This window comes from Cervus elaphus, chromosome 19 (genome assembly GCF_910594005.1).
Source record: "Cervus elaphus chromosome 19, mCerEla1.1, whole genome shotgun sequence".
Lineage (NCBI taxonomy): Eukaryota > Metazoa > Chordata > Mammalia > Artiodactyla > Cervidae > Cervus > Cervus elaphus.
The window spans coordinates 4,700,933-4,727,159 of NC_057833.1; the positions used below are offsets into that span (position 1 = coordinate 4,700,933).

Sequence of the window (26,227 nt, forward strand, 5' to 3'; positions counted from 1 at the left end):
CTGGACGACTGCGGGCCCATGCCTTGGCCTTGTGATGCTGACCGTCTGACAGGTTATGCTTCTGCGGTGACTTGATTCCACTGTCTGCTCCTTTACTGTCTTCTGTTTATCGTTCTCCCCTCTGGCACCTCCTTGACCAGTTGCTCCTGATTTCCTCCATCACATGTAACAAGAAGGGGGAGCTATGGTCACCAGAGGATGTTAGTGAGTTTCACTAGTTTCTGTACAAAACACATTGCCTGGCTGTCACGTTTGCACTGGGCAGCCACTCCTGGACCAGCTCCACCCTGAGGGTCAAAGTCTGCCTGCTCCTGGATCTTAGTCTCACCTCCAGGCATCCCTCTGTGCACCAGCTTGAAATGTGACTTTCTCAATGACAAGAACTGTGGTTTTCATTCATTTACTCGACCTGTTATAAGCCTGTCCTTTCATTCATGGTGCTGCTTTTGGCAGGCGGGCGGAGGGGTGGGGGGGCTTCCCACGTGGTGCTAAAGAGCCCGCCTGCCAATGCAAGGGAAATCAGAGCTGCGAGTTTGATCCCTGGGTCAGGAAGATCCCTTGGAGGAGGGGGATGGCAACCCACTCCAGTGTTCTTGCCTGGAGAAGCCTGTGGACAGAGGAGCCTGGCGGGCTGCAGTCCATAGCGTCCCACAGAGTCGAACGCTACTGAACCGACTGAGCGTGCACACATACTGCTTTTCACCTTTATGTGAAGAACAGTCTCGAGGGTGAGTTACTTTAGCAAATTTCTTAACTGCTAAACTCTTTCCTGGCTAAAAGCTCAGCCCTGCAACTCACCTGAAGTATGAAGGAAGTCTAAAGCCATCACTCCCACCTGGCGCTTCTCTGATGTCATCAGGCCACTAAGGGAAGCAGTCCATCCTCACCGGGCCTTCGGGGCTAAAACTGTGAATTCCTTTGAGAGTTCAGGGTTGGGATCAGGGGAGCGGGTCACCTTGGCTCAAACCCAGTGCTCCGGACATCACAGCCAAACCTCTTCCTTCTGATTCTGTAAACCAGGAAAAGTATTCTCCATCCACAAGCCCCCAGGCACTGTCAGGCAGAAGGAACCACTCCAAGGAGGAGACCTGCCGCACCCATGACACTTTGTGGTTGAGAGAAGTGAGTTCAGACCCCAGCGGTGCCAGCGATCTGTGCTGTGTTCTTGGACAAATGCCTGTTTCTTCACACAGAAACAGAGCTCCAAGGGGTGCTGGGGGTGAAGGGGTGAAGCTTCATGGTGCCTGCACACAGCAGATGCCCAGGAAGTATGCATTATTCCACTCAAGATGAAGCAGAATATTCATTTTGGAAAAATATTTATTAAAAAACTAAAGTGAATGTGGAAAAAAAAAAAAAAAAACCAACAAACCAAACCCAACACATACCTTTAAATAGCAAGCATATGACACTGTTTATAAAGCTTTTCCAAGTCTGCTGATCTAGTCTTCCCCACCATCTAAGTTAAGGAGGGCCTCTGAGGGAAGCCAGGTGTACACAGGTCATTTGTACTAGTGATGAGCGAAAACTAACTACGTGAGAGCTATCAATGGCTACCCTTCTCGCTTTCCTAGGCAGTCCCTCCCAAACACAAGAGAGTGACTAGATCTCAGGACTGTGTTCGTGGGGATCTGTGGTTCTTGTTTCAATCTGGGAGTGGGGGTGTGTGTGGATGAAATAGTAGAAAGACAGACAAATCAGTAGAGGGTAATTGGAAAGCACCTTTAAAATCTGGACCCTTTCCCACAATTTAACCCAGTAATTCTCAACCTTTACTGTTGGAAGGCATCCCCTGATGAGATTGTTAAATTCGCAGGCTCCCCAAACTGCATGTTTCAGATAAGCACTCCATTGATTCCACGCACCCTGGTTAGCCATCCGGTTTGAGAAACACTCTTTAAAATGTAGTAAAACAATTGCTACCTCCTTAAACACAAGATAAAAGCAAAGTTAAGGACTCTGCTAGAGTCACTGTGCTTTCGTCAACGTGGAGGGACCAATATAGGGAGGCAAGAGGGAGCCTCCAATTCCTAACAAACATCCTGGTGTTGGAGGAGCCCGCGCAACCTGTCAGGTGCTGTTCAGGAAGGAAGTAAAATTTAATAATCAAGTTGATTTCCGATCATAGGGTGGCCTCCAAACGACTAACCGGCCAGCCTCCTCTGTCCCGGTTTAATGAACTTCGTTGGGCCAGTGCCGGATGGGAAGCTGCCGTTCAGACAGGACACGGGGAAGCTGTGGGTCCTGACCTGTGAAGACACTGTGAATATAAAACACCTGTAAAAACCTTTATTAACCAGAGCGCGCCACGCCCGAATCACGTCGGTGCGTCACGGACAACATGTAGAAATAGTCACGTTGATGCCCAGGTTCCCGTTATCTGCAAAAAGATGCGCGATGGCCGTGTCGAACACCAGGCAGTCGCTGTTCATGATGGCCGCGGACACGCCGTCGTGGATGGACCGGGGCGTGGCCTCCCAGGTCAGCCTCCTCCGGTTCCCGTTCAGTTCCAGCCTGTAGGCGAAGTTCTCGGCCTGCTTGCGGGTGCCGATGAGCAGGACGATGGCGAAGAACTGCTGGTGGCCCTCATACTTCTCCTGCTTCTCCAGCACCAGCATGAAGTGATGGCCAAAGCACGACTGCATCATCACCCAGTCCACGGCTCCCGGCAGGTTAATGTCCGTGGCCAGGAAGACGATGTCTTCTCCCTGAAGGGTGGTGATGCTCTTGTGGGCGTGCATGAGATGGGACATCACGGCCTCCAGGGACCCCTGCCACTTGCAGGAAGCACCGGGACAAGGGCACGAGTAGGGCCGGTATTCACAGATGTCTTCGTGCTCCGGCTTCTCCGTGTGGTGCAGGGTCAGGGAACAGCCCGTGGTCGCGTACTGCGGGGACAGAGAGCGGCACAGTGAGACACGGGGCTCCTCCACCGCGGAGGCTGCAAACCTCAGGTTTTCCAGACTCAACTGGCATTTCTGTCTCAACGACTTTCGTTCCAGGCGAGTTACATATTGCAGACTGAAAAGTCTCAGGGCCTACTCATCCTCAGCACTGCCATGCGTAAGATCAGGGGCCCATCCCGGCCGGGAATGAGCTGCATTCCCTCCCCCGTTCCAACATTGTTGAAAACGTGAGAACTCAAGCACTCTTACAAATGTTTCAAACAAAATTGTGGAGCCAGCCCTAGAAAACCTGGCTTTCCCCTTATTTTCTGTGAGTTTAAAGAATTAAAAAAAAAGAATTTAGAATTGCTGGTGTGCATTGAGTGCTAAGTCACTTAAGTTGTGCTCGACTCTTTGTGACCTTATGGACTGTAGCCCTCCAGGCTCCTCTGTCCATGGGATTTTCCAGGCAGGAACACTGGAGTGGGTTGCCATGCCCGCCTTCAGGGGATCTTCCCAACCCAGGGATGGAATCCGCATCTCCTGCATTGGCAGGTGGGTTCTTTACCACTAGCGCCATAGAATTGCTCAGGGGTAGGACAAGGATGAATGTCATCTTTGGACTGGTTTTCACCGACAGTTTTACAGATGGTGTAATTCCCCCCTGTTGGCCCCGTCCACTGCTTCCTGGCTCCAGCTATGACCAGCAGGTGGGCTGTGGGAAAGCGGCCCTGTGGCCCCTGCTCTTGCTGGTGGAGTGACCAGCCCAGTGCAGAAGAGGGCTGGAGACCCCTCACGTTGCTAGAACCATGAGCTTGCCCTCTTCACCTTTTATCCCTGCCCCGAGGGTGGGCTTTGGACATACATTTTTTAGGAAAAGAAATCACATTCAAGAGCTCAGGAGACTGCTTTTCAGCTTGGTTCCAGCCAGTGGAGCTTACAGTGACAGGGCCTCACTCTCCTCTCCAAGTCCGCTGGACTGGCCTCAGCCCCCTTCCTCACGCCCCTCTCTCATCTCCTGGTGACTGGGTAGTCAGGTCCTCCTAGGCCCGGGAGGAAGTGGAACTAGAGTGGGCGCTTGTCCTGGGTGGGTTTCCCGACACCGTAAGTCTGCCCTTCAGACGCTGCCTTAATAGGGAGGGAACAAAACCTTTCTCTCCCCGCACATTCCTGATGGATAAATCACATCTATCATGAGAAAAGACCACACCACAGGAATTAAGACTCCTGTACCCAAACCTCATGAGAATGACCCTGCTAATTCTCAGACACCAGATGGAGAATGAGTCCATCAGTAGACACTTGCTCAGAGGACTGTGCTGTAGGTTTGTCAAGAATAAGGAACCTGAATGACCTCTTCAGGTGAAACCAGAAGTCAGCTTCCTCCCCCTCGAGCCCAGAGTGGCAGGTACGTCACTTGGGTTCCCCCACCCCATGCTGAGACATGAAGACATCGCATGATGGTAGGGCCACATCGATTTTCTTTTTGGTCCCACTGGGTGACTTGCAGGATCTTCGTCCCCTGACCCGGGGTTGAACCCAGGGCCACAGTGGTGAAAGCCCCGAGTCCTAACCACCGGAGCACCAGGGAACTCCCCTGCTTCATTTTCTAAGATGCTGTGTCCAGGGCTGAACACACAAAACCGAACCCCGCAGCTGTTGCTGCTTCTCCCTACCCGTCCTTGGGGAATAATCCCTTATAAATTTTTTAAATAGGTCAAATTCTGATCTTTGCAGCTGAATTAAATCACAGGCAGTAAGCAGGCCCCGAATGTCTTCTCCTTACAAGACCCTAAGCTGCAGTCACCGAGGAGCAGATATGGAGGAGAGAAGGCCGCCACCACCCTTAGGGAGATGAGTCTCCCCTGACAAGGAAGGAGAAGGTGACTCAGAGAAACATGCAGCTCCTTCCTCCTCCGTACCTAAGGTGAGTTATAATGGTCTTCAGTAGAAATTGGCAGAAATAGTTCACTGTCATTTATTAATACTTTGCCTGTAGGAACTGCTTATTCATCTTTGAAAACCATGGACTAATTTTAAAAGCATGGGTATAAAACTTAATCAAGAAGAAGGAACAAATTTACTTCTCCAGATATATTTATAGTTTGTGTTCCTAGCAGTGTAAGGCCTTTTAAAAAAAACAAATCTCTACTAACTGTGTTTTAAATCTAGGGTGAGGCTCAGAATACAGAGCCTTCTGACACTCTCCTGTGAGTGATGGGTGAGACACTTCTGCCAAGTGTTTAAAAACGCACATCCAGGGTGGGGTCGGGGGCAGCAGGAGTGATGGCCCCGCCCCCCCCCCAAATAAATAAAAATACATATCCGACATAACAAAAATAGCAAAAATTAGCCCAGAACCTGGCCGACTTCCTGGCTGAAACAAACCCTCAATATTTGGATCTGAAGACCTTTCAGAAGAGGCTGTTTACCACAGTTGCCCAGGAATAATTCTAGGAACGAGATGAACTCTGGCTTAGAATGTACAGAAAAAGTACCACCTGTCCTCTTCCCCCGCCCAAAGCCCCAAACTGCTTCAGGTTCACCAAGTCAAATGTATAACAAATATTTATCACCAAGCAATCATTCGGGAACTTTTTCTTGTGTAACTCAGGTAGGAATATTTATATTCTGAATTATTGGTTTGCCTTACAAGTCACATACTTTTCCTTCCACCCAAATACAGAGGACAGGGTACCTCCCCAAATTACACAAATAGACTGGGCGTTACTTAGCATCTGTGTGGACAGTGACTTGTGAGAAAAGATCTTACTGCAGCCTCTATTAACTTAAGTAAATACCATCTTGAAGTGACGTGCTTACTCCGCTTTTTCTAAACAAGCTACGCTTTAATGCCAGTCTAGTCCTTCTCTTTTCCGTCATGGGTGAGGGCGTGTCTTCATGACCCCGGCGCCACTGCCAGGACGACCGAACTAGAGATGATGGTCTCGACAAGGGAAAGATCTAGACTTTATAAACATGTGTGCACTCACACGCACACACACACACGCACCCTCGTGCCACATCTGATTCTTGTGACAGTCTCGCCACTGTTCTGGAATGACGCTCTTGTCATCAAGAGCGTTAGGAGTGCTCCTGCAGGGATCAGACCCCGCCTTTGGGGTCTGCAGATCCCCTGAGACAGTCTGCAGAACGGCTTAGGGGCCTCTGAGGAGCACACCCACGTTGCACGGGTCCCTGGGCTGTGTCTTCTCGATGAGGGCCAAGGGTCCCGGAGGGCTGCCACCCCGCGTGGCGCAGACCCCGCCCCTGGGGCGCCTGCTGTCAGAGGGGCTGAACTGTGCAACAGTAAACAGCTGGAACACATCAGAGATACAGGTACGCGTGCAAAGGAAGACTGGGGGCAGGCGGGGTGACGGGTGATTTCACAGTGGAGACAGGGTGAGGAGAAGGGGGTATGGGAAGCCTCACTGGGGAGGAGGCAGACTGCAGAAGGAATAGTTCCATCTGGTTCCAGCCTGGGGTGAGCGGAGCATGCGTTGGGGACAAAACCTAATGAGCAGGCGGGTCCAGGTTCCGTCCGGGATGTTACTGGCAGTTTAGTTCACATCCAGGGTTTCTCTGCAGCGGCACTGCTGACAAGGAGCAAATGTGTCTTGGTTTGGGGGCTGTGCTGTGCGCTGAGGTGTGTTCAGTGGCATCCCTGGCCTTGAAGATGCCAGGAGAGTCCCCCCACCCCCACTACGTGATGACCACCAGAAGTGTCGCCAGGCATGGCCACATGTCTCCTGGGTGGCAAAATCACCCGCGTTGAGAGCCCCTGATTTCAGTGAGTGACACAGCGTGGCCGGGCAGGCACACTCCCAGGCGTGAGGAGGGGCCACAGCAGGAAGCCGGGCCGGCTGCTCACCGCCCTGCCCAGCGGGTGCCACCCGGAGCCCTTCAGGAAATCATCCAGCCACAACACACAGCTAGACCTCGACGGCTTGAGCAGCATGGATGGAGGCTGGGGCGCTGGTTCCACCCGTTTTACAAAATGACTCATCCCAGCCGTGTGGTCATCCGTGGCCACACCAGGGTGAGAGCCTTGAGTTTCTGGATCCTCTGTGGCTCCTTCTCTGAAATAGGGGTCAAAGAACCAATCTTTTACGGAAAAAGAAATTGGCCTTGCCCTCCCCACCCCGCCCCTCCCAGCCTACCACCCAACATACTCAAAACTCAGGGTCCGCAGATATGCTGTTTCTGGAAACTGGTTCAAATGTGAACTTCTTCCTGGTTTGCAAGGAGAAAAACAGCCCCGAACGCAGCTATCCCTAAGGAATGAGGCGGCAGCACAGCGCAAACAAGTAACCAGTAATTAGGCCCTCCCCGCCTTCTCTGGCATCTGGCAAGAAAGTCCTGAGGTTTCCCTCCTCTCGCTCTGGCCAGGGCCTGCCCACCGGTGGGAGGGTTCAAAGGATGCCTGTTTTTCTTGAGACGACCAGTTCTTCGAGGCACACACTTGTCTCTGAGATAAAGCACCTGGGCTGCTTTGCAGAGGGCTACCTGCGGCCTGGGACACATCCGCGGTTATAAATGAGATTTCTCCCCCAGGAAATACCTGCTCATCTCCCCTGGGGCGGGGGGCGCGAGGTGGGATTTGCTTTAAGTAAACCCCTCTTTAGGCTGGGGGCCAGGGGAGGCACGACTACACACAGGAGCCCAAAGCTAAAGAAGAATGCAGAGCAGGGGGAGAGATGGCCCAGCAAAGCAAGGCTGAAATAACACTTCTGACTTTTCCTTTAGAAATTTTTCACGTTGCGATGGCTCAAAAGTCTTGTGCCAACACGTTCTGCCGCTGTGAGAAGGCGACGGGGGACCCTGGTGCCTCATTCTGATGTCTTTGCAGAAAGCAGTAAAGAGTGCCAATTCTTTTCCTGGACACGGGGTTTGAAGGTGGTTTTACTTAAGCTGGAATTTAGACAAGGTTTTCTCCTTTTTGGCACAGAGACCCCTGATACACAGACACACATGACGAGGCACGTCAGAGACACAGGCAAATGCTAGACGCCTGGTGTTTATTCAAGAAACACAGGCATATTGTATTTGTTTAAGGAATAAGTATATAAACGGAATTCTTAGCCTGGGTGCTAGCGAAGGTCGTGGATTCCATGACTGGTTTAGAACAAGTTTTTTTTCAGCTATTAAGTCTGAGTCCCGGCAATTTAAGGACGACTTGCTGAACTCTCAGCAATCAACAGTCTACGACACTGGACGCACTGGGAACCAGCCAGGTCCCTCCGGGGACTGTGCGGTAACCACCTTGCCTCCACCTGCTTACCTCCTAGGAAACAGTGACGTGTCCCAGCAGGCTATCTGCCAGTGCCTCAAATGAGACCATCTCAAGAAAAACAAAACACCATAGATACTTGTTGATGCTTATAAACTTCTGAATTAGACCCAAGAAATGACCCTGTCTTGGGGTAAGCAAAAGCAAACGGCACTTTCTTGCCACCTAAATAAGCTGTAAGCATCACAGGGATGCACACGGGTGACCTAACATCTGACCGTGGACTGGGAAACCAAAACTGCTACAAACGGCATTACTGGGGCAACCACTGAAATGTGAATATGGACTCGGGATTAGATAGGAATATCTACGCCATATCACATTTCCTGATTTTGATAACTGTACCATAATCACACAAGAAAATGTCCTTGATTTTAGAGGAGAAACACAAGGAAGTACTTAGGGATAAAAGGACAGGGTATCTGCAGTTTCTATGTAATACACACACACACACACACACACACACATATACACACATATATGAATGGAGAGAGCACAAACAATAAAACAAGTGGGGCAAAAAGGAGGTACCTGGTGAATGTGGATAAAGGCCATATGGGAATTTGTACTATTATTCCAAGTGTCATGTAAATCTGAGATCATATGAAACAATCCAGAGGGACTTTCCTAGTGGTCCAGTGGCTAAGACTTTGCACCTCCCAGCTCATGGGGCCTGGATTGGATCCCTGGTCAGGGAACGAAGATCCCATATGCCACAACTAAGACCCAGCACAGCCAAATAAATAAAAATAAATATTAACAAAAAAACCCAGAGACTAAGCATATTCATCCTTCTGGGGGTAGAGATTCTTTTTGCAGATCTGAATGATTATTGTGATAGTTTTTTCTTTCTCTTTTTTAAAGAAAATATACTTTCAACTACATCAGTTCAGTTCAGTTGCTCAGTCGTGTCCGACTCTTTGCAACCCCATGCATACTTGCATGTAAATGCAACTGAACTAATAGTTTATCTTTTATTAGAAGCTCTTGGGACTCATTTTAGTGGCAGTGACAACATCAATTGTTATAATTACCAACACTTTTTTGACCCCCTCCCCACCCAAAGAAGACAGGGCCTTCTCTTTTGCTCCTCAGATCCTTCCAGAGGTTTGTGGGCGCCTGACAGATCTACGGCCCTGGACGATGGTTCCCAGGTTCACGATCCACCACCCTTAGTGCTCCACGGGAAACTCCTGTTCGCTTCCAGACCACATCTGGAAGAGGAGCTCCAGGTATGAACCGTACCTGCACCCCCTTTCATAAACAGGTAAACCCCTTTTGGCACTGGGGAGGCGACCCATGAATGGAATCAGAGTTAGTTCAGTGGGAAGGATGGATCCTGACGGTATTAACAGGTGTGACGAGCAGACGATAAAAGGCTCTGTTTCTCAACACTGTTTAGACTTGATCAAGTGGGAACTGCAGCTAAGCCTAGTTTAGACCCATATAGTGGTAAAACTTATATCTTAACCAGCAGTTGCACTTAAATTTTACTTTAACATTTTTTCATTTTTATTGATGGCTGCGCTGGGCCTTTGCTGCTGCGCATGAGCTTACTCTTCTTGTGGCTCACGGGCTCGAGGGCACACAGGCTTCAGTGGTTGTGGCTCATGGGCTCAGGGGGCCGAGGGACATGAGCTTAGTCCCGTGGCGTGTGGGATCTTCCCGGACCAGGGATCGAACCCGTGTCCCCTGTGATGGCAGGTGGATTCTCAACCACTGGGCCACAAGGGAAGTCTAGATTTACCACTTTCTAACAGGACTTCTAGCAATCCAAGCTAGCTATTTTGTGACTAAAATGTTTTTATCTCCCCCCCCCCCCCCATATCACTGAATGATCCCAGGCTATTTTCCAATTTATGGGTCTGTTAATTTTGCTTGTTGACTTACTGATGTATCACCTGCTTCCTGTTCACCCACTATTTGCTGGTAGGTGAATAAATATTAGGTTTATCTGCAAAAGATGATTGCTCTCCACCATGTTACTTTTACTTTAATTAAGTCTTAACTGTGGAACTTAGAATTAAAAAATAATTCAAAAAAAAACACAACAAAAAAACAAAAAAAAAAATTCAAGAGATCTTGAAACCACGTAAGAAAAAAAAAATGTACATTTTAGACTTCATTCATTCTGGGTTGAATGACTTCTGTAATTTTTGACCAAGGCATTTCACATACTTTAGTTACCTAAACCATTTCGATGGGGGTGTTTCTGGCTTTTCTGAAACCTTACCTCGGTGGGGAAACAGGATGCTGTTGTAATTCTGATGGCTGTAGGTCCCTTTTGCTTACAGCGTGTTTGCAACCACCGGTAGAGTGGCTGTGATTGGAACTCAAGGACCCAGGGTCTTGTGTGACCTTGGATTGAGCCTGCCTACCCTGGCACCTCGGAGTGGGTCTATAAAGCTGCCTGCCAAATAATCAGCCCTTGACTGTCATTACCAGTGGAGGAGTTCAGACTTGGGCAGCAGGAGAAGTGACATCTCTTCTTGTGACTTCATTGCAGTACTCACCTTGCGTCTGTCTGTCTAGCATCTTTCCTCTAAGAACCACGGCGGATTTTCACTTAGATGGCACCTTCCTCACCTCTGCTATGAGTGCAAAGGCATAACTAGCAGAGGGCAGTCTCAGTTTCAGAGGTGACAGTAGGAGAAGACAGTGTCACCCAGCGCCTGAACTGTCAAACAGTGGTGAGGCTCAGCGAACACTGACGCGGAACTTTATACACTTTCTTCTGGAGAAGGCAATGCTAATGAAAACCTTGGGCTTAACAATCCTCCTTGTTGCCTAAGAAAAAGCCAACAGACCCCACGTGGCAGGGCTCTCTACCGAAGGTGACTCGGTGGGAGAATCTGGCCTCTTATTATCGCAGTCATGTGAGAACATCCGGCTCTTGGGGACGTGTGTGCGTGCAAGTGTGCGTGTGTGTGCGCGTACAAAGACTCCTTAGGGTGGCAGGGGTTTCTTTTTAATCTTGGAAGTGTTAAACAAAAGTTGACTTTTGACCAAGTATACCTCTCATCTGACCATAGGTCGAGCTAGCAGGCAGCACCCCCGCCCCCAACCCCGGGGACTTGGAGAACCAGTTTCGTGAGGTCCCTTCGCACCATAAAGTAGGACTGGACCGGAGTGAGAGGCTTTATGGACCTTGTCCAGCCTTTCTCAACACGTTCCTTCCTGCCAGCATCCCATCTGCGAGATCACATTCACCGCCCCCCCTTCAAACACTGCCGCATCCCTCTGGACGCTTTATTTCTCAGCGGATACAAGTGAACTCACAAGGAAGCTGATGTGGTGGGGCTGCCAGATTTAGCAAATAAAAACACAAGCAGCCTAGAACGTTCCAGGCATCTGTTTATCTGCTACTCAGATTTAACCTGGCATCCTTGTTACCCCTGGCAGCTTCAGGGGTGCATCTGCCATCCCTCCAGAAGCTACTGGTGAGCCCGCAACGGGAAGGAGATCACCGGAGCCAGTCAGAGGCGCAGCACTGTGTGGAATTACAGGGCGCCTTCTGGGGTTTCTGCCCCAAGTGCTCTGTTACTCAGCATGTGGGAATCTTAACTCCCAGACCATGGATCGAACCCACAGCCCCTGAAGTGGAAGCTCAGTGTTTTAAGCTCACTGGACCACCAGGGAAGTCCTCAAACTTAACAAATTTCGAGCAGATTTCTTAGGGGGGATGTTAACCATGTCCTGTTTCCTTTACGAAGTAATTAGGAGGATAACACGAGATAATGTTCCCAGCTCGGACCGGGTAAACAATGTTTTCTACAAGCACTGGCCTCCCACAAGCCCCATCGGGATATTCCGTCCCTTCCTTTCCTGCGGACACCCTGCTCACCCTCCTTAATACAGCTCTGACGCCACACCTGAGGGAGGCCTCCAGACCCCTCTGCTCCTCCTCCTCAGAAGGGCTCTGCTGGCATGTCTGTCTCCACAATTAGTTTCAGAAGGGTGGGGTGGGAGGGGAGGCAGTGGTTGACCAGGCAGACTTTTGTAGGAAGAGAGGGGTTGAGGCTGCAGGGTATTCCAAGGCATGGGTGGGTCTGATGAAAAAAGTTAATGGGTAATCAGGAGGAGCCAACTCTGGCCTGATGTTACATGAGGGAGGAAAAGTAGGCAAAAGGATAACACCCATTGCTGGTGATGCTGGAGAGAAATGGGCACTCAGTGCCCACTTGATTCTACGTGAAAAAGCAGTTTGTCTTTATGAGCAAAAGCTGATCTCTGCACATGCTGTTTGTTCCTACCATTCAACTTCTAGGAGTTTATCATTAGGAAATAATTATTTTCTTATGCACAGGGATTCAGTTATATCAGTACTTTTTTTTTTAAGCACAATAAGAAAAACAATGATTTAAATGACCACAAACAGGGGCTTGATTAAATAACTGATACATTCATAACCAACATCATGTTCCGTAACATTCCACAGTTAATGGAATTGTAATATTATATAGTCATTAAACAGGATCTTAAGGAATATTTGTCAGTGTGGAAAAGCAGTCACAATGTATTAGATGAAAAAATAGGTTATGAAATCGTGTGTGAGTTTCCTGTTTTACCTGTTTTTCATTGTTGGTTTTTTTTGTTGCTGTTGTTGCTGGCTTGTAAGTTTTGACGTAGAGGTAAGTTTGCGAGGACATGTGCAAAAATGGTATAGTGGTTATTCTAGGTGGGCAGGATTAAAGAAAACAGTATCAAATTAAAATCTCCTGTGTGTTCTACATTAAAAAAAGATCGTAACTTTTAAAAACAAAATATATGCATTAAAGAAGTTCCCTAATCTAAGCAGGTTTCCCTTCTAAAAGCATTAAAGAAATTTTTTAAAACTCTCATCACTGAAAAACCAATGCCAGAGCCAACTTACCTAGCGCTATGGAAACCCTATGACACTAGGAATAGGAAAGAGAAGCTCGATGGGAGAACTGATAGGAGAAAAAAAAGATTCCTTTTTTTTTTTAATGGCTTCCTTGATAGCTGCATTGCAGGTAGAGAATCCACCTGCAATGCAGGAGACCCTGGTTCGATTCCTGGGTCGGGAAGATCCCCTGGAGAAGGAATAGGCTACCCACTCCAGTATTCTTGGGCTTCCTTTGTGGCTCAGCTGGTAAAGAATCTGCCTGCAATGCCGGAGACCTGAGTTCGATCCCTGGGTTGGGAAGGTCCCCTGGAGAAAGGAAAGGCTACCCACTCCAGTATTCTGATCTAGAGAATTCCATGGACTGTATAGTCCATGGGGTGGCAAAGAGTTGGACACAACTGAGCAACTGGACCTGACCTCAGACCCCACTCGTTTGCTTTCTGTTAGTTTCTAACTGTGCATGTTTATTTAGTTTTTACTTTGTGCTGGGCACTTCGCATGAATTACTACTACAATCATCACCCCATTTTAGCAACGAGCCACAGAGGCTTGGAGAGGTCACCAACCAGTACAGTAAAGACAGACAGGATTGGGACCAGGAGGCTCCAGTAGGGCCTGCCTTCAAGACTACCAGAGTTAGGAGGTGAAGGGTGCGGGGGGAGAAGGAAAGCCCTGAAGACACCACCTCCACTGACTCAAAGTTGTAAAACAGGGCCCAGGCCCACGCGTTTAATGCAGGTGTACCTTCCATTCATCTCGACAGCTAAAAACTGGGAAGGGGGTGACCTTTTATCTCATGGACACTGTACAGTATAAAAAGGATTACAGTATAACTTTTACCCAACTGGCAATGAAAATACCCGTTTTGCAGTTTTTAAGAAACAAATGGAGAATGGATGTGTGGGGCAAAGTTGATGAAATTCTGCTAGGGAATTTTCAGCATCTCTCATGAGCTTTAGAAAGTATGCTCAGGTGAATGCTGGCATTCACTCTGGCACATGTGTACCTACTGCGTGCCCTTTTCAGAGTGAGGACCTGATGGGTGTGAATGAGAAATGCCATAATTTCACAAATAGTGTACAAGTTGGACACTAAAGATATTTTACATTGAGGTCTTCCTATGGTCATGTGCATACAGCACTTTATATAGGGCTTCCAAGAAAAAAACAAAAAGGGCAATTCTAACCCATCCTAAGCTGGGGACTCTATAGGTCAGACCTGCTGTACCTTTTGGTTTTCGTCCCTTCCGGCTGTACCAAAGATCAATCCTAACTAACAAGGATTTACTCTAGTTCTAGGACTTGGTGACGTGTGAAAAATCTTTGGCCAACTCTGTGTAGAATCAGTATTAAACTTCCGAGTACCCTCTTCATGCATTCTAGTGCTTCTGTTCTTGATTTTATACTCAAAGGCTGTCCGTTGTCTTCTGGAAAATCTTGAGCCTCACCAGAGACACATCGACCCCAGTGCTTACCAGCACAAGCTTCTATGAGCCAACCTGGTCAACTTCAGCCAGGAATGAGGATGGAAGGGATAACTTCCAAGTAACTGATTTTGTCTTAGGAGAATTTTTGAGGTTCGGAAGAGATCCCTGAAATGGTTTTGGCAAATTGGCTCATCCCCTCAGACTGTTCGGTGACTGATCACCCATCACCTAGCAACCGCTCTGATCCCACCCACCTTCCATCTGCTTTGGTGACACAGAAGTCCTTGCCAGCACTGCTGATGTGACCTGAGAGCACCCACCGGCTCAAGGTCATCTCTGTTCTTTGTAACTGATGAACAGACAGATCTAAGGAGCAAGTGACAGGACTGAGATCACAGAAAGCCAGGATGAGACCCCAGTTCTGTCTCCTGACTGGTGCCCCTTTTTTCTTGAATAGCTCACTAGATTCCAGAATTTTAGGGCAGAAAAAGATCATCAGTATAGTCATCTTGTCCAGCTCTTAAGACATTCAGGTGCAAAGAAACAGACTGACTTTGTACAAAGTGTCAAACATCTAGTCAGGACAACAGTTCAGGTCTCCCAAAGGCCAGAATGCTGGCATTTTCTCTCAGCAAAACAAAGATGAAAAGGCAGTAAGCTGTAACAGTCAGGACTCAGGACCTATCAGAACTCCAGAGTTCATATGTTCTCAGAGTCAGATGAGAACTTCCAGGCTCACTGGATGTTTTCTGAAAGAACCAGGTTAGAGGTTGCACCCTGGAAGCTGGACTTTGACCTACAGACACAGTTGGTTTGGCCTGCAAGTGCTGGCTTTACATTTGAATTTGGACAATGTTAAAAAAAATCGAGATATTTAACATTTAAAAAAATGCACATTTATGACTTTTCTCGAAAAAATCCAAAGATCTAACATGGCTGCAATCACATTCCCATCCTGGCCAATCTGCCAGAGTTGAGTAAAAGCTGTGGTCCAACTCCCAGCCACCTCCACTGCCCCTGACGTCGCTTGAACCCTAAGGTCACATGGCAGATGCCCCTCTCCCTTACATGACCTGTCCCTGCCGGTGTTTGTCCCCACTGGACTAGATCAGTCCACACATTTTAACTTCCAACTGGATTATCTGATCTGACTGTAAGAATTCTTTTATTTTTTTTTTTATGTGGACCATTTTAAAGTCTTTACTGAATTTGTCACAATATTGTTTTTTCTTTTAATGTTGGTTTTTTGGCCCAGAGGCATGTAGAAGTTTAGCTGCCCAGCCGGGGATTGAATCCACACCGTCTGCACTGGAAGACAAAGTCTAAACCACTGGACCATCGCAGAAGTCCCTCAGTTTTTTTAAAGAATACAAAAAACACTGTCATAATCCAATCACAGAGAAGAAGTATCTGACGAGGCTTTCTAGTTCAGTATTTGGAGATAATGCTGCCAGAAACTTCTACAGAAACCAAAGAAAAAAGTGGAAAGAAAATGTCGCATAGTGTAAGGGGGCTGGGGTGTATGTGAGCATTTCCTATGGTTTTGGACAGAAATAACTCTTTGCAGCCCCATGGATTGTAGCCGCCGGGGGAATTCTCCAGGCAAGAATCCTGGAGCTGGTGGCCATCCCCTTCTGCAGGGTATCTTTCTGACCCAGGGATTGAACCTGGGTCTTCTGCATTTCAGACAGATTCTTTTACCGTCTGAGCCACCAGGGAAGCCCCAGAGAAAAAGTGGAAAGAAAATGTCCGATCGTGAAAGAGGGCTGGAGTGTGTTCTAGCATTTCTCGTGGTTTTGGAGAGAAATAGTTGGCTGATATTAAAATACACTGTTGAGTGGGGGGCCCCAATGTGTCACCCTTCACTTCTCCCCCTACATCCACGCTCTCCAGAGATGATGGTGGGTTTGTGATAAGGGGACAGGATGTCAAAACTACTCAGGCGTGGCATGAGCCATAGAATGGACTAAATATACCCCAGGGGGCAGAGAGCCACACTCTGAGAGAGCGCCTTTTTTCAAAGGAGGTCCGAGCTAAGAGTGCAGGTGCTGTCCTCTGTCACAGATGCTGGCAGGACGCTAGCCCTTGATTATGTGGCCCCCTCCCCCCAACCATACTTATGGAAGGAGGCTTTTTGGTAACTCATACCCTGGTTCAGAGGGTAAAGCATCTGCCTGCAATGCGGGAGACCCAGGTTTGATCCCTGGGTCGGGAAGATCCCCTGGAGAAGGATCTTCCCTGGAGAAGGAATCGGCAACCTACTCCAGTATTCTTGCCTGGAGAATCCCATGGACAGAGGAGCCTGGTAGCCTACAGTCCATGGGGCCGCAAAGAGTCGGACACAACTGAGCGACTTCACTTTCTTTCCACTTTGGGGCCAATGGAAGCATGAGCGATTCAGAGCTGGACCGAAGTCCCCCCAAATATTGGGTGTATAAGCTATTCCCCCTCACCCCCTGATCTTCCCACCCCCCAAGCCCTACAAAATTCCTCCCAATAAACTTCAGAGTCGGCAGCTATGTTGTCTCATGGGGATGTGTCCATCTGGTGACCTCATCCAGCCGGAAGACTTTGTTACTGGTGTCAGCCTCAGGTTGTGATCTGGAGCCTCCGCGTATAACCTCAGACTCCAAATCAAAGGATGTGTGCCTTCAGGATGAAGGTTTATGGACTGGTCCGCCGTGTGATCTCAAGTCACTTAACTCTTAACCTCTCTAGAGGCGCATGTTTCCTCGCCTGAGAATAAGAAAAGTAGACTCATAAAAGATAACCCACACAAAGGAGCTGGCACGCAGAGGGCCTCAGCAATCATTCCACAGAGCCGCCCTTCTTTTCATGGAGTTCTAGAAGCTGCCGGTCCTTAGAAGCTGAGCAGCCCAATCCCCTCATTACAGACGAGGACATCAGGCTCCCAGAGGTAGTCTCTCAGGCAAACAATGGCAGCACCAGGCAACTCTGGAGAGCTGGCTTCTGGTATTTCACCCAACATGGGTTTTCTTCCCCGAGCCAGCTCATGAGAGACTCAGAGCAAGTGGGGACAAGGCTGTCCCTGTGACTTCCAGGAGCGAGCGAGAAGCACAGGGCTGGCTAAGCAGACCACTGTGCTGAAGTCTGCCACAGGCCTCACCACTCTCTATTGATCTCAGCCTCCCCACAAATAATATCTCAGTTGCTTGCTGGGCCTCTGTATCCATCCAAGTGTGATTTATCCAGACTAACTGGCTGAGCTCCCCTGTCAATAGTCTGGATTACTGATCAAAGTTGAGGCGTGCATATTCCAGCTTTATAAATCTCACATGTATGTATTTACACAAGAGTGACACCCCCCCACCCCCGCCCAGGTCACTTTCTAAGCTGGGTTCCTGGTCTGTAGGGGGATGGTTGACCTTGTTTAATTTCAGCTTGCAAAGCAATGGCTTTGTCTAACTGCAGTCTTACAGAATGGGACCTTTTTAGAAATCAGTGACATATACAGAAACACTGGATACCCTTGATTCCCAAGAGAACTCTTCTTCAAGACATATCACATTAGGAAAGAATATATACTTCAGGAGGAACAAGAATTCTGGATTCTGAAAGTGAAACTTCACACTTCATATAGCATGTTATAACTGCCCCCATTCTCTAGGGAGCAAGCAACATAATGCTCTTATGATATTGCTTTAAAAAATATATTAGGGATAGCTTGTTCAGTCACTAAGTCATGTCCGACTCTTGTGACCCCATGGACTGTATGTAGCCCACCAGGCTCCTCTGTCCATGGGACTTCCCCAGGCAAGAATACTGGAGTGGGTAGCCATTCCCTTCTCCAGGGGATGTTCCCCACCCAGGGATCGAACCCGCATCTCCTGCATTGTCAGGCAGATAGGGATAGCTGACTGATATCAAATGCTCATTTTTGTAAAATGTTATTCATCTGAAGTCATTTCTTCTGTTAGCCACTGAAGGCCTAGGGGAAAGTGAAGGGCTGAGAAGATGACTCCCCAGAAACTCTGTGGGGCATCCCCTACCTACTCACCCAGCTTCCACAAAATATCTCAGACCTCACATAGCCACTCTTATGTCACCAATCAACAAATCTTCCCTTGATCACTAGCTGCCTCCTTGTTCATGACCCTAAGAAAATGTTGAAACCGTTTTGTCTAAATTTAATGACAAACTACTACTGGGCTGGGTGCATTAGTAAGCATTACATGAGGAGTGGTTCAAAGCATGATAATGTATTAAGGTTGACTGAAAACCCATAGCTCAGACACAGTTTCAAACGCTTATTTGAATATGCTATTTTAAACCCTATTTGTGGCAGGGCACAGACCAAATTAAATCACTCATTTTACTGACATGTGTCCCAAGCTTCAGTTCTCTGGTGGATTATTTTTAATTTAAAAATAAGCCCTTGCCCTATAAAAGTAAGCCGCAGCGAAGAGAAATCAATGCAAGAGAGCCTAAATGGCCCATGAGGCGCTTTACCAAAAAAACTCCAAAAATATGAGTGACATTATTTCTAAGTTAAAAAAATGAACTGTATGGTAAAATTCTAGGTTATAATGCGGTAATATAGATAGATATGTCTCTATCTGCTCCTGAAACTGCTCCTGAAGATTTTTACCCAAAAGATGTAAACTAATGTTACAGGATGACCACACTGCAAATTTATGCAGCCATTTGAAATACAATGAGATAGAGGTAGGCTGCAGACATATAAAAATATGTGATGGACTTAAGTCAGCAAGCTGCAGAAGCCATTTTTGGAGAAAAACTTATGTGTGCATATATAAACCTTCCTGACATTAACATCTACCATTCTATATTCAGCTGCGGGGAGTGTATTTATACATGGTTAGAAAAAAACCCGTGCAGATGCATACTAAACCTAACATCGGTGGGAAAGGAGGCGAGACGTCTGGGTCTTTCACTTGTCTCAGCGATGTGCCCTCCCCCCCCTTTTTTTGCAAGAGCACTGGTAATTTTTTAACTAAACAAAAAATAAAGTGGTGGGCTTTAAAGAACTGTAACAACAGCTCCTGCGTGCCCTTCCAGTTAAATTCCCCATCAACTCTCGTTTTCACCCCACTTAGTAAAATAACACAACTCCTCGGTCCTTGGAAGGCTAGGAGAGGGAAAGGCGTGGCTTACAAGGTTTTCTTGTTGTTAGAGGAAAACAGGCTGTAGGCGCCTTTTTTTTTTTTTTTTTTTTTTAAGCTACACTCCCGAGGGCTCCCACGTGTCAGGGGTGCGCAGAAGGCGGACGCGGGGGGCAGGAGGAATCCAGTACCAGTCCTTCCAAGCCCAGCGCTGGCGAAGGGTGCGTTTAATTCGCTCCTTTTCCCCCCTCCTCTGTCCCCCTCAGACAGTCAGCTTCTGGGTCCAAGTTCTCCTTCGGCGGCCCAGCTCTACCCAGGCTGAGTACACGTCTGCAGCGTACGCAGGCTCCGGGTGGGGACAGCGTGATCGCGTGCCAATCAGGCTGGGGTCAGTGATCGGGCAGCAGTCGGCCCAGAGCTGCTCCCAAAGTGGACAGGTGGCATGGGGGAGGGCGAACACGGTGTAAACTTTTTTTCCCCCGTTAATAAGAGAGAAGCCCACTGCATCTCAGCGCCCGCGAATGAGCTGGGGGACACAGGAGTCCCGGGAGGTCGCCGGGCGGAGGTGCGTGGCTGGCACCTGGGCTTACCTTGCAGGGAAACAGAACCGCCGAGGCCACCTTCTCCATAGCCAGGTTCCTGATGCTGGGCGTCAGGGCGCCGCGGCACGTCGGGCAGCAGCTCAACTTCTGGCGGCATTGGTTACACACCAGGTGCCCGGCCTGGCACTGCAGGATGGGGGGCAGGACATAGTCAAAGCAAACCGGGCACTCGAAAAGCGAGGTCAGCTCGTGGTGCTGCGGAGACACCGGGCCAGCCCCGCCGCCGCCGCCGCCGCCGCCAGGGCCCGAGATCACCGCCGCCGCGGCGGGCACCGCGGACGAGCCGGGGCCCGCAGCCGAGATGGTGGCGGCGGCCGGGGGCGCAGCCGGGGACGGAGCGTGCTGTGGCTGCGGCGGCGGCTGCTTGCTGCAGGGTTTGTTAGCGCTGGGGCCGGTGGAGGACGGGCGGCTCATCGCGCTCCGAACCAACCATGGAACTGAGGGCGCCTGCCTGCCGCGGGGCCGCCGGGGTCAAGGCGGTGCGCGCCCCGCGGGCGGCAGGCTCCGGGGCAACGCCACCGCGCCCAGCCCGGGACCGAGCAGCGGAGACGATCGGCGCCGGGCAGGATGGGGGGCCGGACCGCGCTGACGATCTCCTCGGTCCCCGGCGCTCCGAACACCCCTCCGCGTCCCCAAACTCCTCCTCCCGGCGGCGTCGCGGCCCCGAAGCCGAGCGGTGCGCAGAACCCCGGCCCACCCGCTCCCGGAGCGGCCGCTGACGCAAGCCCCGGGGGCGCGCGCGGACGTGACGCTTGGACACGTGTGCGGCCGCCCAGGCGCGCGGGGACTGGCAGAACCACCCGGAGCTGGAGCTCCGGCTCCGCCCGACTCCAGCTGGCAGCGATGGGGACCGCCTAGCGCCGGCGCTTCCTGCCCGGGCTGCGGGCCCGGCCCGCGCCAGTGAGCATGCCCGGCTCGCCGCTGCCGCCGCGCGGGGTCTCCTTTTCCGGGCCGCGGAGGGGGCCGCCCTTCGGCAAGGCGTCGCCTGAATTCCGTGGCCACACCCCAGGGAGTCACGCCAACGCGTTCCGCGGGCGCAAAGCCGAAGGACAACTTTAGGCGGGGCGGGGGCTTGGATGGTGGGCGGGGCGGGGCGGGACGCGGGTGCCCAGGGACAGGTCGGAAAAAGCCGAGAGGTTTCTCTTCGCCGGGTTGAGTCAGCAGCGCGAGTGGGAGGCGTGACCGCGGCCAGGGCGGCTCTTAGACTGGAGCGCGGGGTCAGGACCCAGAGCTTTGGGCGGGAGCGGGGCAAGGGGCTGGGGATGGGTCTGCAGCGGGCGCAGGACCTAGTGCTGGGATGTTAAGGATGTGTTTGGACCACACTTTGGTCCTGCTCCTCCCGGGGGGGAGAGGAGGTAAACTAGTCTTTGACCGTCGGACCTGCCAAAGCCTTCGTTGAATTGAGTTGAGCGCCTCTGACTTGCTAGAGGGCCAGGGAGGGAGTTCACGGACAGAGTTAACTAAAAGGAGTTCGAGATCGCCAGAATCGAAGAATGCCAGAAATGTGGCTTGGGTCCTGGAACCCCCGGAAGACAGTGGATGATGCTCCAGTACAACGCATCTTTAGATCCCGCGGAAGTCCAAGACTTTGATGGCAGGATGTGGGCCCTGGCCCCACACGCTCAGCCTAAGCCCTGGAGAGAGAGCCACAAGTTAAAGCGAACGGAGTTGAATTGCTTTTCTGCAACTTTGACCCACTGACACTGGAATTGAGGCAATGAGCTATGTAGCTGGGACTCAGGTGATAGCAGAGGCAGTGGTAAAGACTAGGTGAAAAATGGGCCTCTGCTTACCACCGGTGTGACTTTGGACAGGTTCTTTATTTCTCTGTGCCTCAGTTTCCTCATTTGAGGAAGTGGAATAAAAACAGTACCTATCTTTTGGGTGGGATAGTGAGAATTAAATGAGTTTGTTATATGCCAAGAACCTGGCCCATCATAAGAGCGGCTTAAAGGTTAGCAGTTAATTTTAAAAAGTAGTATTAAAGAACGTTTAATAATATTAATGAGTATCAGTGAATAAAATTTGTCCAAAAAATAGACTTGTTAGAAGCCAGAAGAAAGTTTAGTCTTATACACGGTATATAGAAAGAGTACATGCAAGGAATTTGTGGCATTTGATCTAAATCTTGAAAAAAAATTAACAGATACGTTGTTCAATCTTAAGTACATGTTTCCTGAGCATTTATTATATACCAGCAATCACTGTTGGACTCTGACAATGGTTCTAGTTTGGTCTACTAATAGTAAGGGAGCAATATGCTAATAGCCAAACACTCATGAGAGAGTTTCAGATGAATCGGTGTGTCTGTGAGGGGTGGTGGTGAAGATATTGTAGCAGCAGCTAAAGCACATTGAGAGAAGGCCTGGGACTTGGGGGCATAGGGGTGGTACGTGGGAGCCTCAGCTGGCCTGATGAGACCTTTATGTCAGTGACAAGGGGTCGCCTCTGTAGGTTTGTGAAAGGCACAGTAATGTGGCTGAGCCTGGGTTTTTGGAAGAGTACTCTGGGAATACAAAAAAATAATAACTGATGTTTATTAAATGTCCACGATGTGCCAGGAACAGATGGTTCTCAGGCCTCTGCGCTAATCCTACAGGATGGATACTAATGTTATCATTTCCATTTTATAGTTGAGGACGCCGAGGCACAGCAAGACTTAGTTTGCTCAAGATCACATAGCTAATCATGTTGGAAAAGTTTCAGCTTAGCTTTTCCCCAAGTTTTCTTTTTGTTATTTTGACCTTGGACTATTTTTTAAGTCTTTATTGAATTTGTTACAGTGTTGCTTCTGTTCTGTGTTTTGGTTTTGTTGATGCATGTGGGACGCATGGCTTCTACCAAGGATTGAACCCATACCCACTGGCCGGGAAGGTGGAGTCTTAACCCAGGGACTGCCAGGGAAGTCCCAGGGCCCTTCTTGTTAAGCACTAATCTTTATCCCTTTCAATTATACCCCCAAAACTACTTATAGTCTGGTTAAGGAGTTAAAGTTAGCACACTCAACACAGAAGACAGTTACGCAGCCTCTCACAGAGCACTGAATTTTGTGGGTATGCTTCACCTAACTTCTTTCCTTAGCTGGTCATGAGAGGAAAAAATTTAATCATATTGTTTGTTCCATTTTTACCTTTTTATGGCCTGAAGAACACAATAGCGACAATAGAAAAAAAAAAAAAACACCCAGTTTCACATTTATTGGAGAAAATAGAATATTTTCCACTTTTAATGTAAAAGCCAAGCAAATGGAATTTATTACACGTGCTTTCATTCTCTCCTCCTCTCAGTGCAGGTGGCTCCCGTTCTCAGGTCTTACTAGCTCTCACGAGAGAAGCGAGGTCCCCACACTTGCCACGTTGATATGAATTTTCAGTATTCCAGCCAGCTAGGCCCTGGTTGTTCTACATGCAGCTTGGTTTCAGATGGGTAAAGCAATTCTCTGCAGAGAGGATCTGGTTTATTCTTCTAAAAAAAAAAAAACAAAACAAAAGCCCACTAATCTATCCACTCTTAACCCTGGCAGATGCTTCCTCCCATAATACGGAGACATTTCTTCTTGCTTCCTCCCTCATATCATTGCACTTCTGAGTAAATTGAGCAGGGTGATTAAAAAAAAAAAAAATTGCTGAGGCAGTTGCTGGGCGTGAGCAGGATGAGCGTGGACAGGCCTGCTGGCTAACCTGCATCAGTGCCCTCTCCAGGTTGCCCGGCTGGCCTTTCTGGTCCTGCTTCCTGCTTCCGTGGGGCTTTTGAATCAGAGGTGGCCTTTGCACATTGGGTGCTGTGAGCTGCAGCGCCCTCTCAGGAGGCCCTGTGTGCCCAGTGGATTGTATTTACTTGCCCTTGGGAGTTGCAGCTGTTGCTGTGGGCTTTGTGCCTGGGGAGGGCAGTGGGGAGTCCAGCCTTTTGTTATCACCTGATTCCTGACCCGTTTACCACATCTGCTGGATGGCAGGTTGGCTGCCTTCCCCCACCCACCAAGGCCTGGATTACACAAGAGGGACATGCGTATTACCCTTTATAGATTAGGGGTGAAGGGAGTAACCCATCTTTCCCTAAAACATCAGGGTGGGTCTTGTTTGTAAAAGCTCACAGGTGACCCCTAATCTCACTTAAACTGATGAGCATGGTGATAAAGGCCCAGGGAAGTAGACAGGCTCTCACTCTTTCTGTAACTTACAAATTGTGTGGTTTTGCTAATTAGGCAGCTTCTGCAATCAGGCAAGTGGTGTGCCTTTGCAGAGCAAAGTGTGGTCAGCCTTTTCTGTTTAGACATAGAGATGACTCAGGAGTGCACTGGAGCTTGCTGCGTGGAAATTTCTGATAAGAGGAGCGCTAGTGGGAAATTTGGAGGTGACTGTGTGACCCCTTCACCCTGGTAATTATGGTAGGTACTTTTACCTTTAGAAAGTACTTTTGTTTCTGGGGTAGTTTCCATGTGCTCAAACTTCTTTTGAGTAACTAGGGGTCGTTTAAGGCAAGTATTTCTTGAACAACTGCCGCAGACTTGGGCTTTCCTGGTGGCGCAGTGGTAATGCAAGAGACAGAAGAGATGCAGGTTTGATCCCTTGGTGGGGAAGATCCCCTGGAGAAAGAAACGGCAACCCACTCCAGTCTTCTTGCCTGGAGAATCCCTTGGATGGAGGAGCCTGGCGGGCTACAGCCCCCAGGGTCGCGAGAGTCGGATACAACTGCAGTGACTGACCACCCACCACCGCAGACTGCGCTGCGCCCGTTTGGAGCAGGTGTGCGCATTCGCATTATTTCTTGTGTCCATTCTTAGCTTGTGTTTCCCTAGTGTTCACTGTATGCCAGGTACTGTTCTCAGCACTTGATGTGTTTTAATTCTCTTAATTCTCATCATGTCTCCTATAAGGTAGCTGTTTACAGGTGACAAAACCAAAGTACAGAGACGCCAAGTTACTCGTCACGAGTAGCCTTGAAGATGGCTCGGTGATCCCTCTTCCTGGTGTCCGCCCTCAGTGTTATCATGAGAACCACACGTGCTAACTCCCCTTATTTATTTATTTATTTTTAATTGACGTATAGTTGATTTACAATGTTGGGTTAGTTTCAGGTGTACAACAAAGTGATACATTCCTTTCAGGTTCTTTTCCGTTGTAGATTATTACAAGATACTGAATACAGTTCCTTGTGCTGGACAGTGGGACCTTGTTGGTTATCTGCTTTATATATAGTAGTGTGTATCTGTTAATCCCAAACTCCTAGTGTATCCCCGCCCGCCTTTAAGTGAATAGACATGGCCAAAGTGATAGGGTGCCTCTTCTGAGATTAGGTTACAAAAGGCCACACCTTCTGTTTTGCTCCCTCCGTCTTCCTCCCTCTGAGCCCTCTATGTGTGTGAAGCCAGCGGCCATGTTACAAGTAGCCCTATGACTATGAAAAGCCTCACACCACTAGGAACTGCTGTCTCTGGCCAACAGCCAGCAAAGATTCCAGGCCTGGCTGACAGTTTGATTGCATTTGTGAGACCCTGAACCAGAGGGTCCAGCTGAGCCAATGCACGCACACTGTGAGGCAGTTTTAAAGCAGTACCAGTTTTAAGTCACTCGGTTTGGGGCAGTTCATTAAACGGCAGCAGTTTATAACTCATGCACTTGTCCAAGGTCCGAAAGCTTGCGTGTCAAGAGAAATGCAATGCACAGACCCTCTACCTTCTTTCTCTTAGATTGCCTGTACTGTGATGCTACTCAGATATATAGAAACAAACCCAGGAATAAGATTTTTATGATTATTATATGTATTATTGTGCACAGCTGTAAAATTTTTAAAAAATGAAATACTAAAAGATATCTAGAATTCGTGTTTTTATTTTGATTTAAATTTGTGTTTTTAACATGTGATCAAAGATGTGCTGCAGTGAAATCATCACTTAGTTTGGAACAACTTCAACATCCATCAACAGGAAAACAAACGATGTAAAGCCATCCTACAGAACCTCTGAAACTTGGAAAAGAAGATCTCTAAGACAAAATTTCTACGTGAAAAAAGCAAACTGCAGCCAGGAAACTCCCAAATGATCCCAAATTTATGTAGAAGGAATGAAGCAAAA

General features: G+C 48.9%; 1 protein-coding gene and 1 long non-coding RNA gene across 2 annotated transcripts in view; one reads left to right on the forward strand and one right to left on the reverse strand.

The window, feature by feature from the left end:
• Positions 1 to 7,765, forward strand: part of LOC122675513 — a 50,137-nt gene extending 42,372 nt beyond the window's left edge. The window contains exons 2-3 of the long non-coding RNA XR_006335288.1: positions 4,623 to 4,812; positions 7,632 to 7,765. This is a non-coding gene — a long non-coding RNA (uncharacterized LOC122675513). The remainder of the gene's footprint in view (positions 1 to 4,622; positions 4,813 to 7,631) is intronic.
• On the reverse strand, positions 1,312 to 21,588 carry SIAH2 (siah E3 ubiquitin protein ligase 2). The gene is made up of 2 exons (XM_043874391.1): positions 20,143 to 21,588; positions 1,312 to 2,888 (listed from the first exon to the last, which is right to left on the reverse strand). Exons 1-2 carry the CDS (start codon positions 20,566 to 20,568, stop codon positions 2,331 to 2,333), a joined length of 984 nt encoding a protein of 327 aa, XP_043730326.1. The 5' UTR covers positions 20,569 to 21,588; the 3' UTR covers positions 1,312 to 2,330.
• Positions 21,589 to 26,227: the final 4,639 nt, after the last annotated feature.

Coding starts and splice junctions, on each gene's coding strand:
- SIAH2 (XM_043874391.1), bottom strand. CDS start 20,568: ATGAGCCGCCCGTCCTCCACCGGCCCCAGCGCTAACAAACCCTGCAGC. Junction 2,889..20,142: donor CGGTTCTGTTTCCCTGCAAG/GTAAGCCCAGGT, acceptor CTGTCCCCGCAG/TACGCGACCACGGGCTGTTC.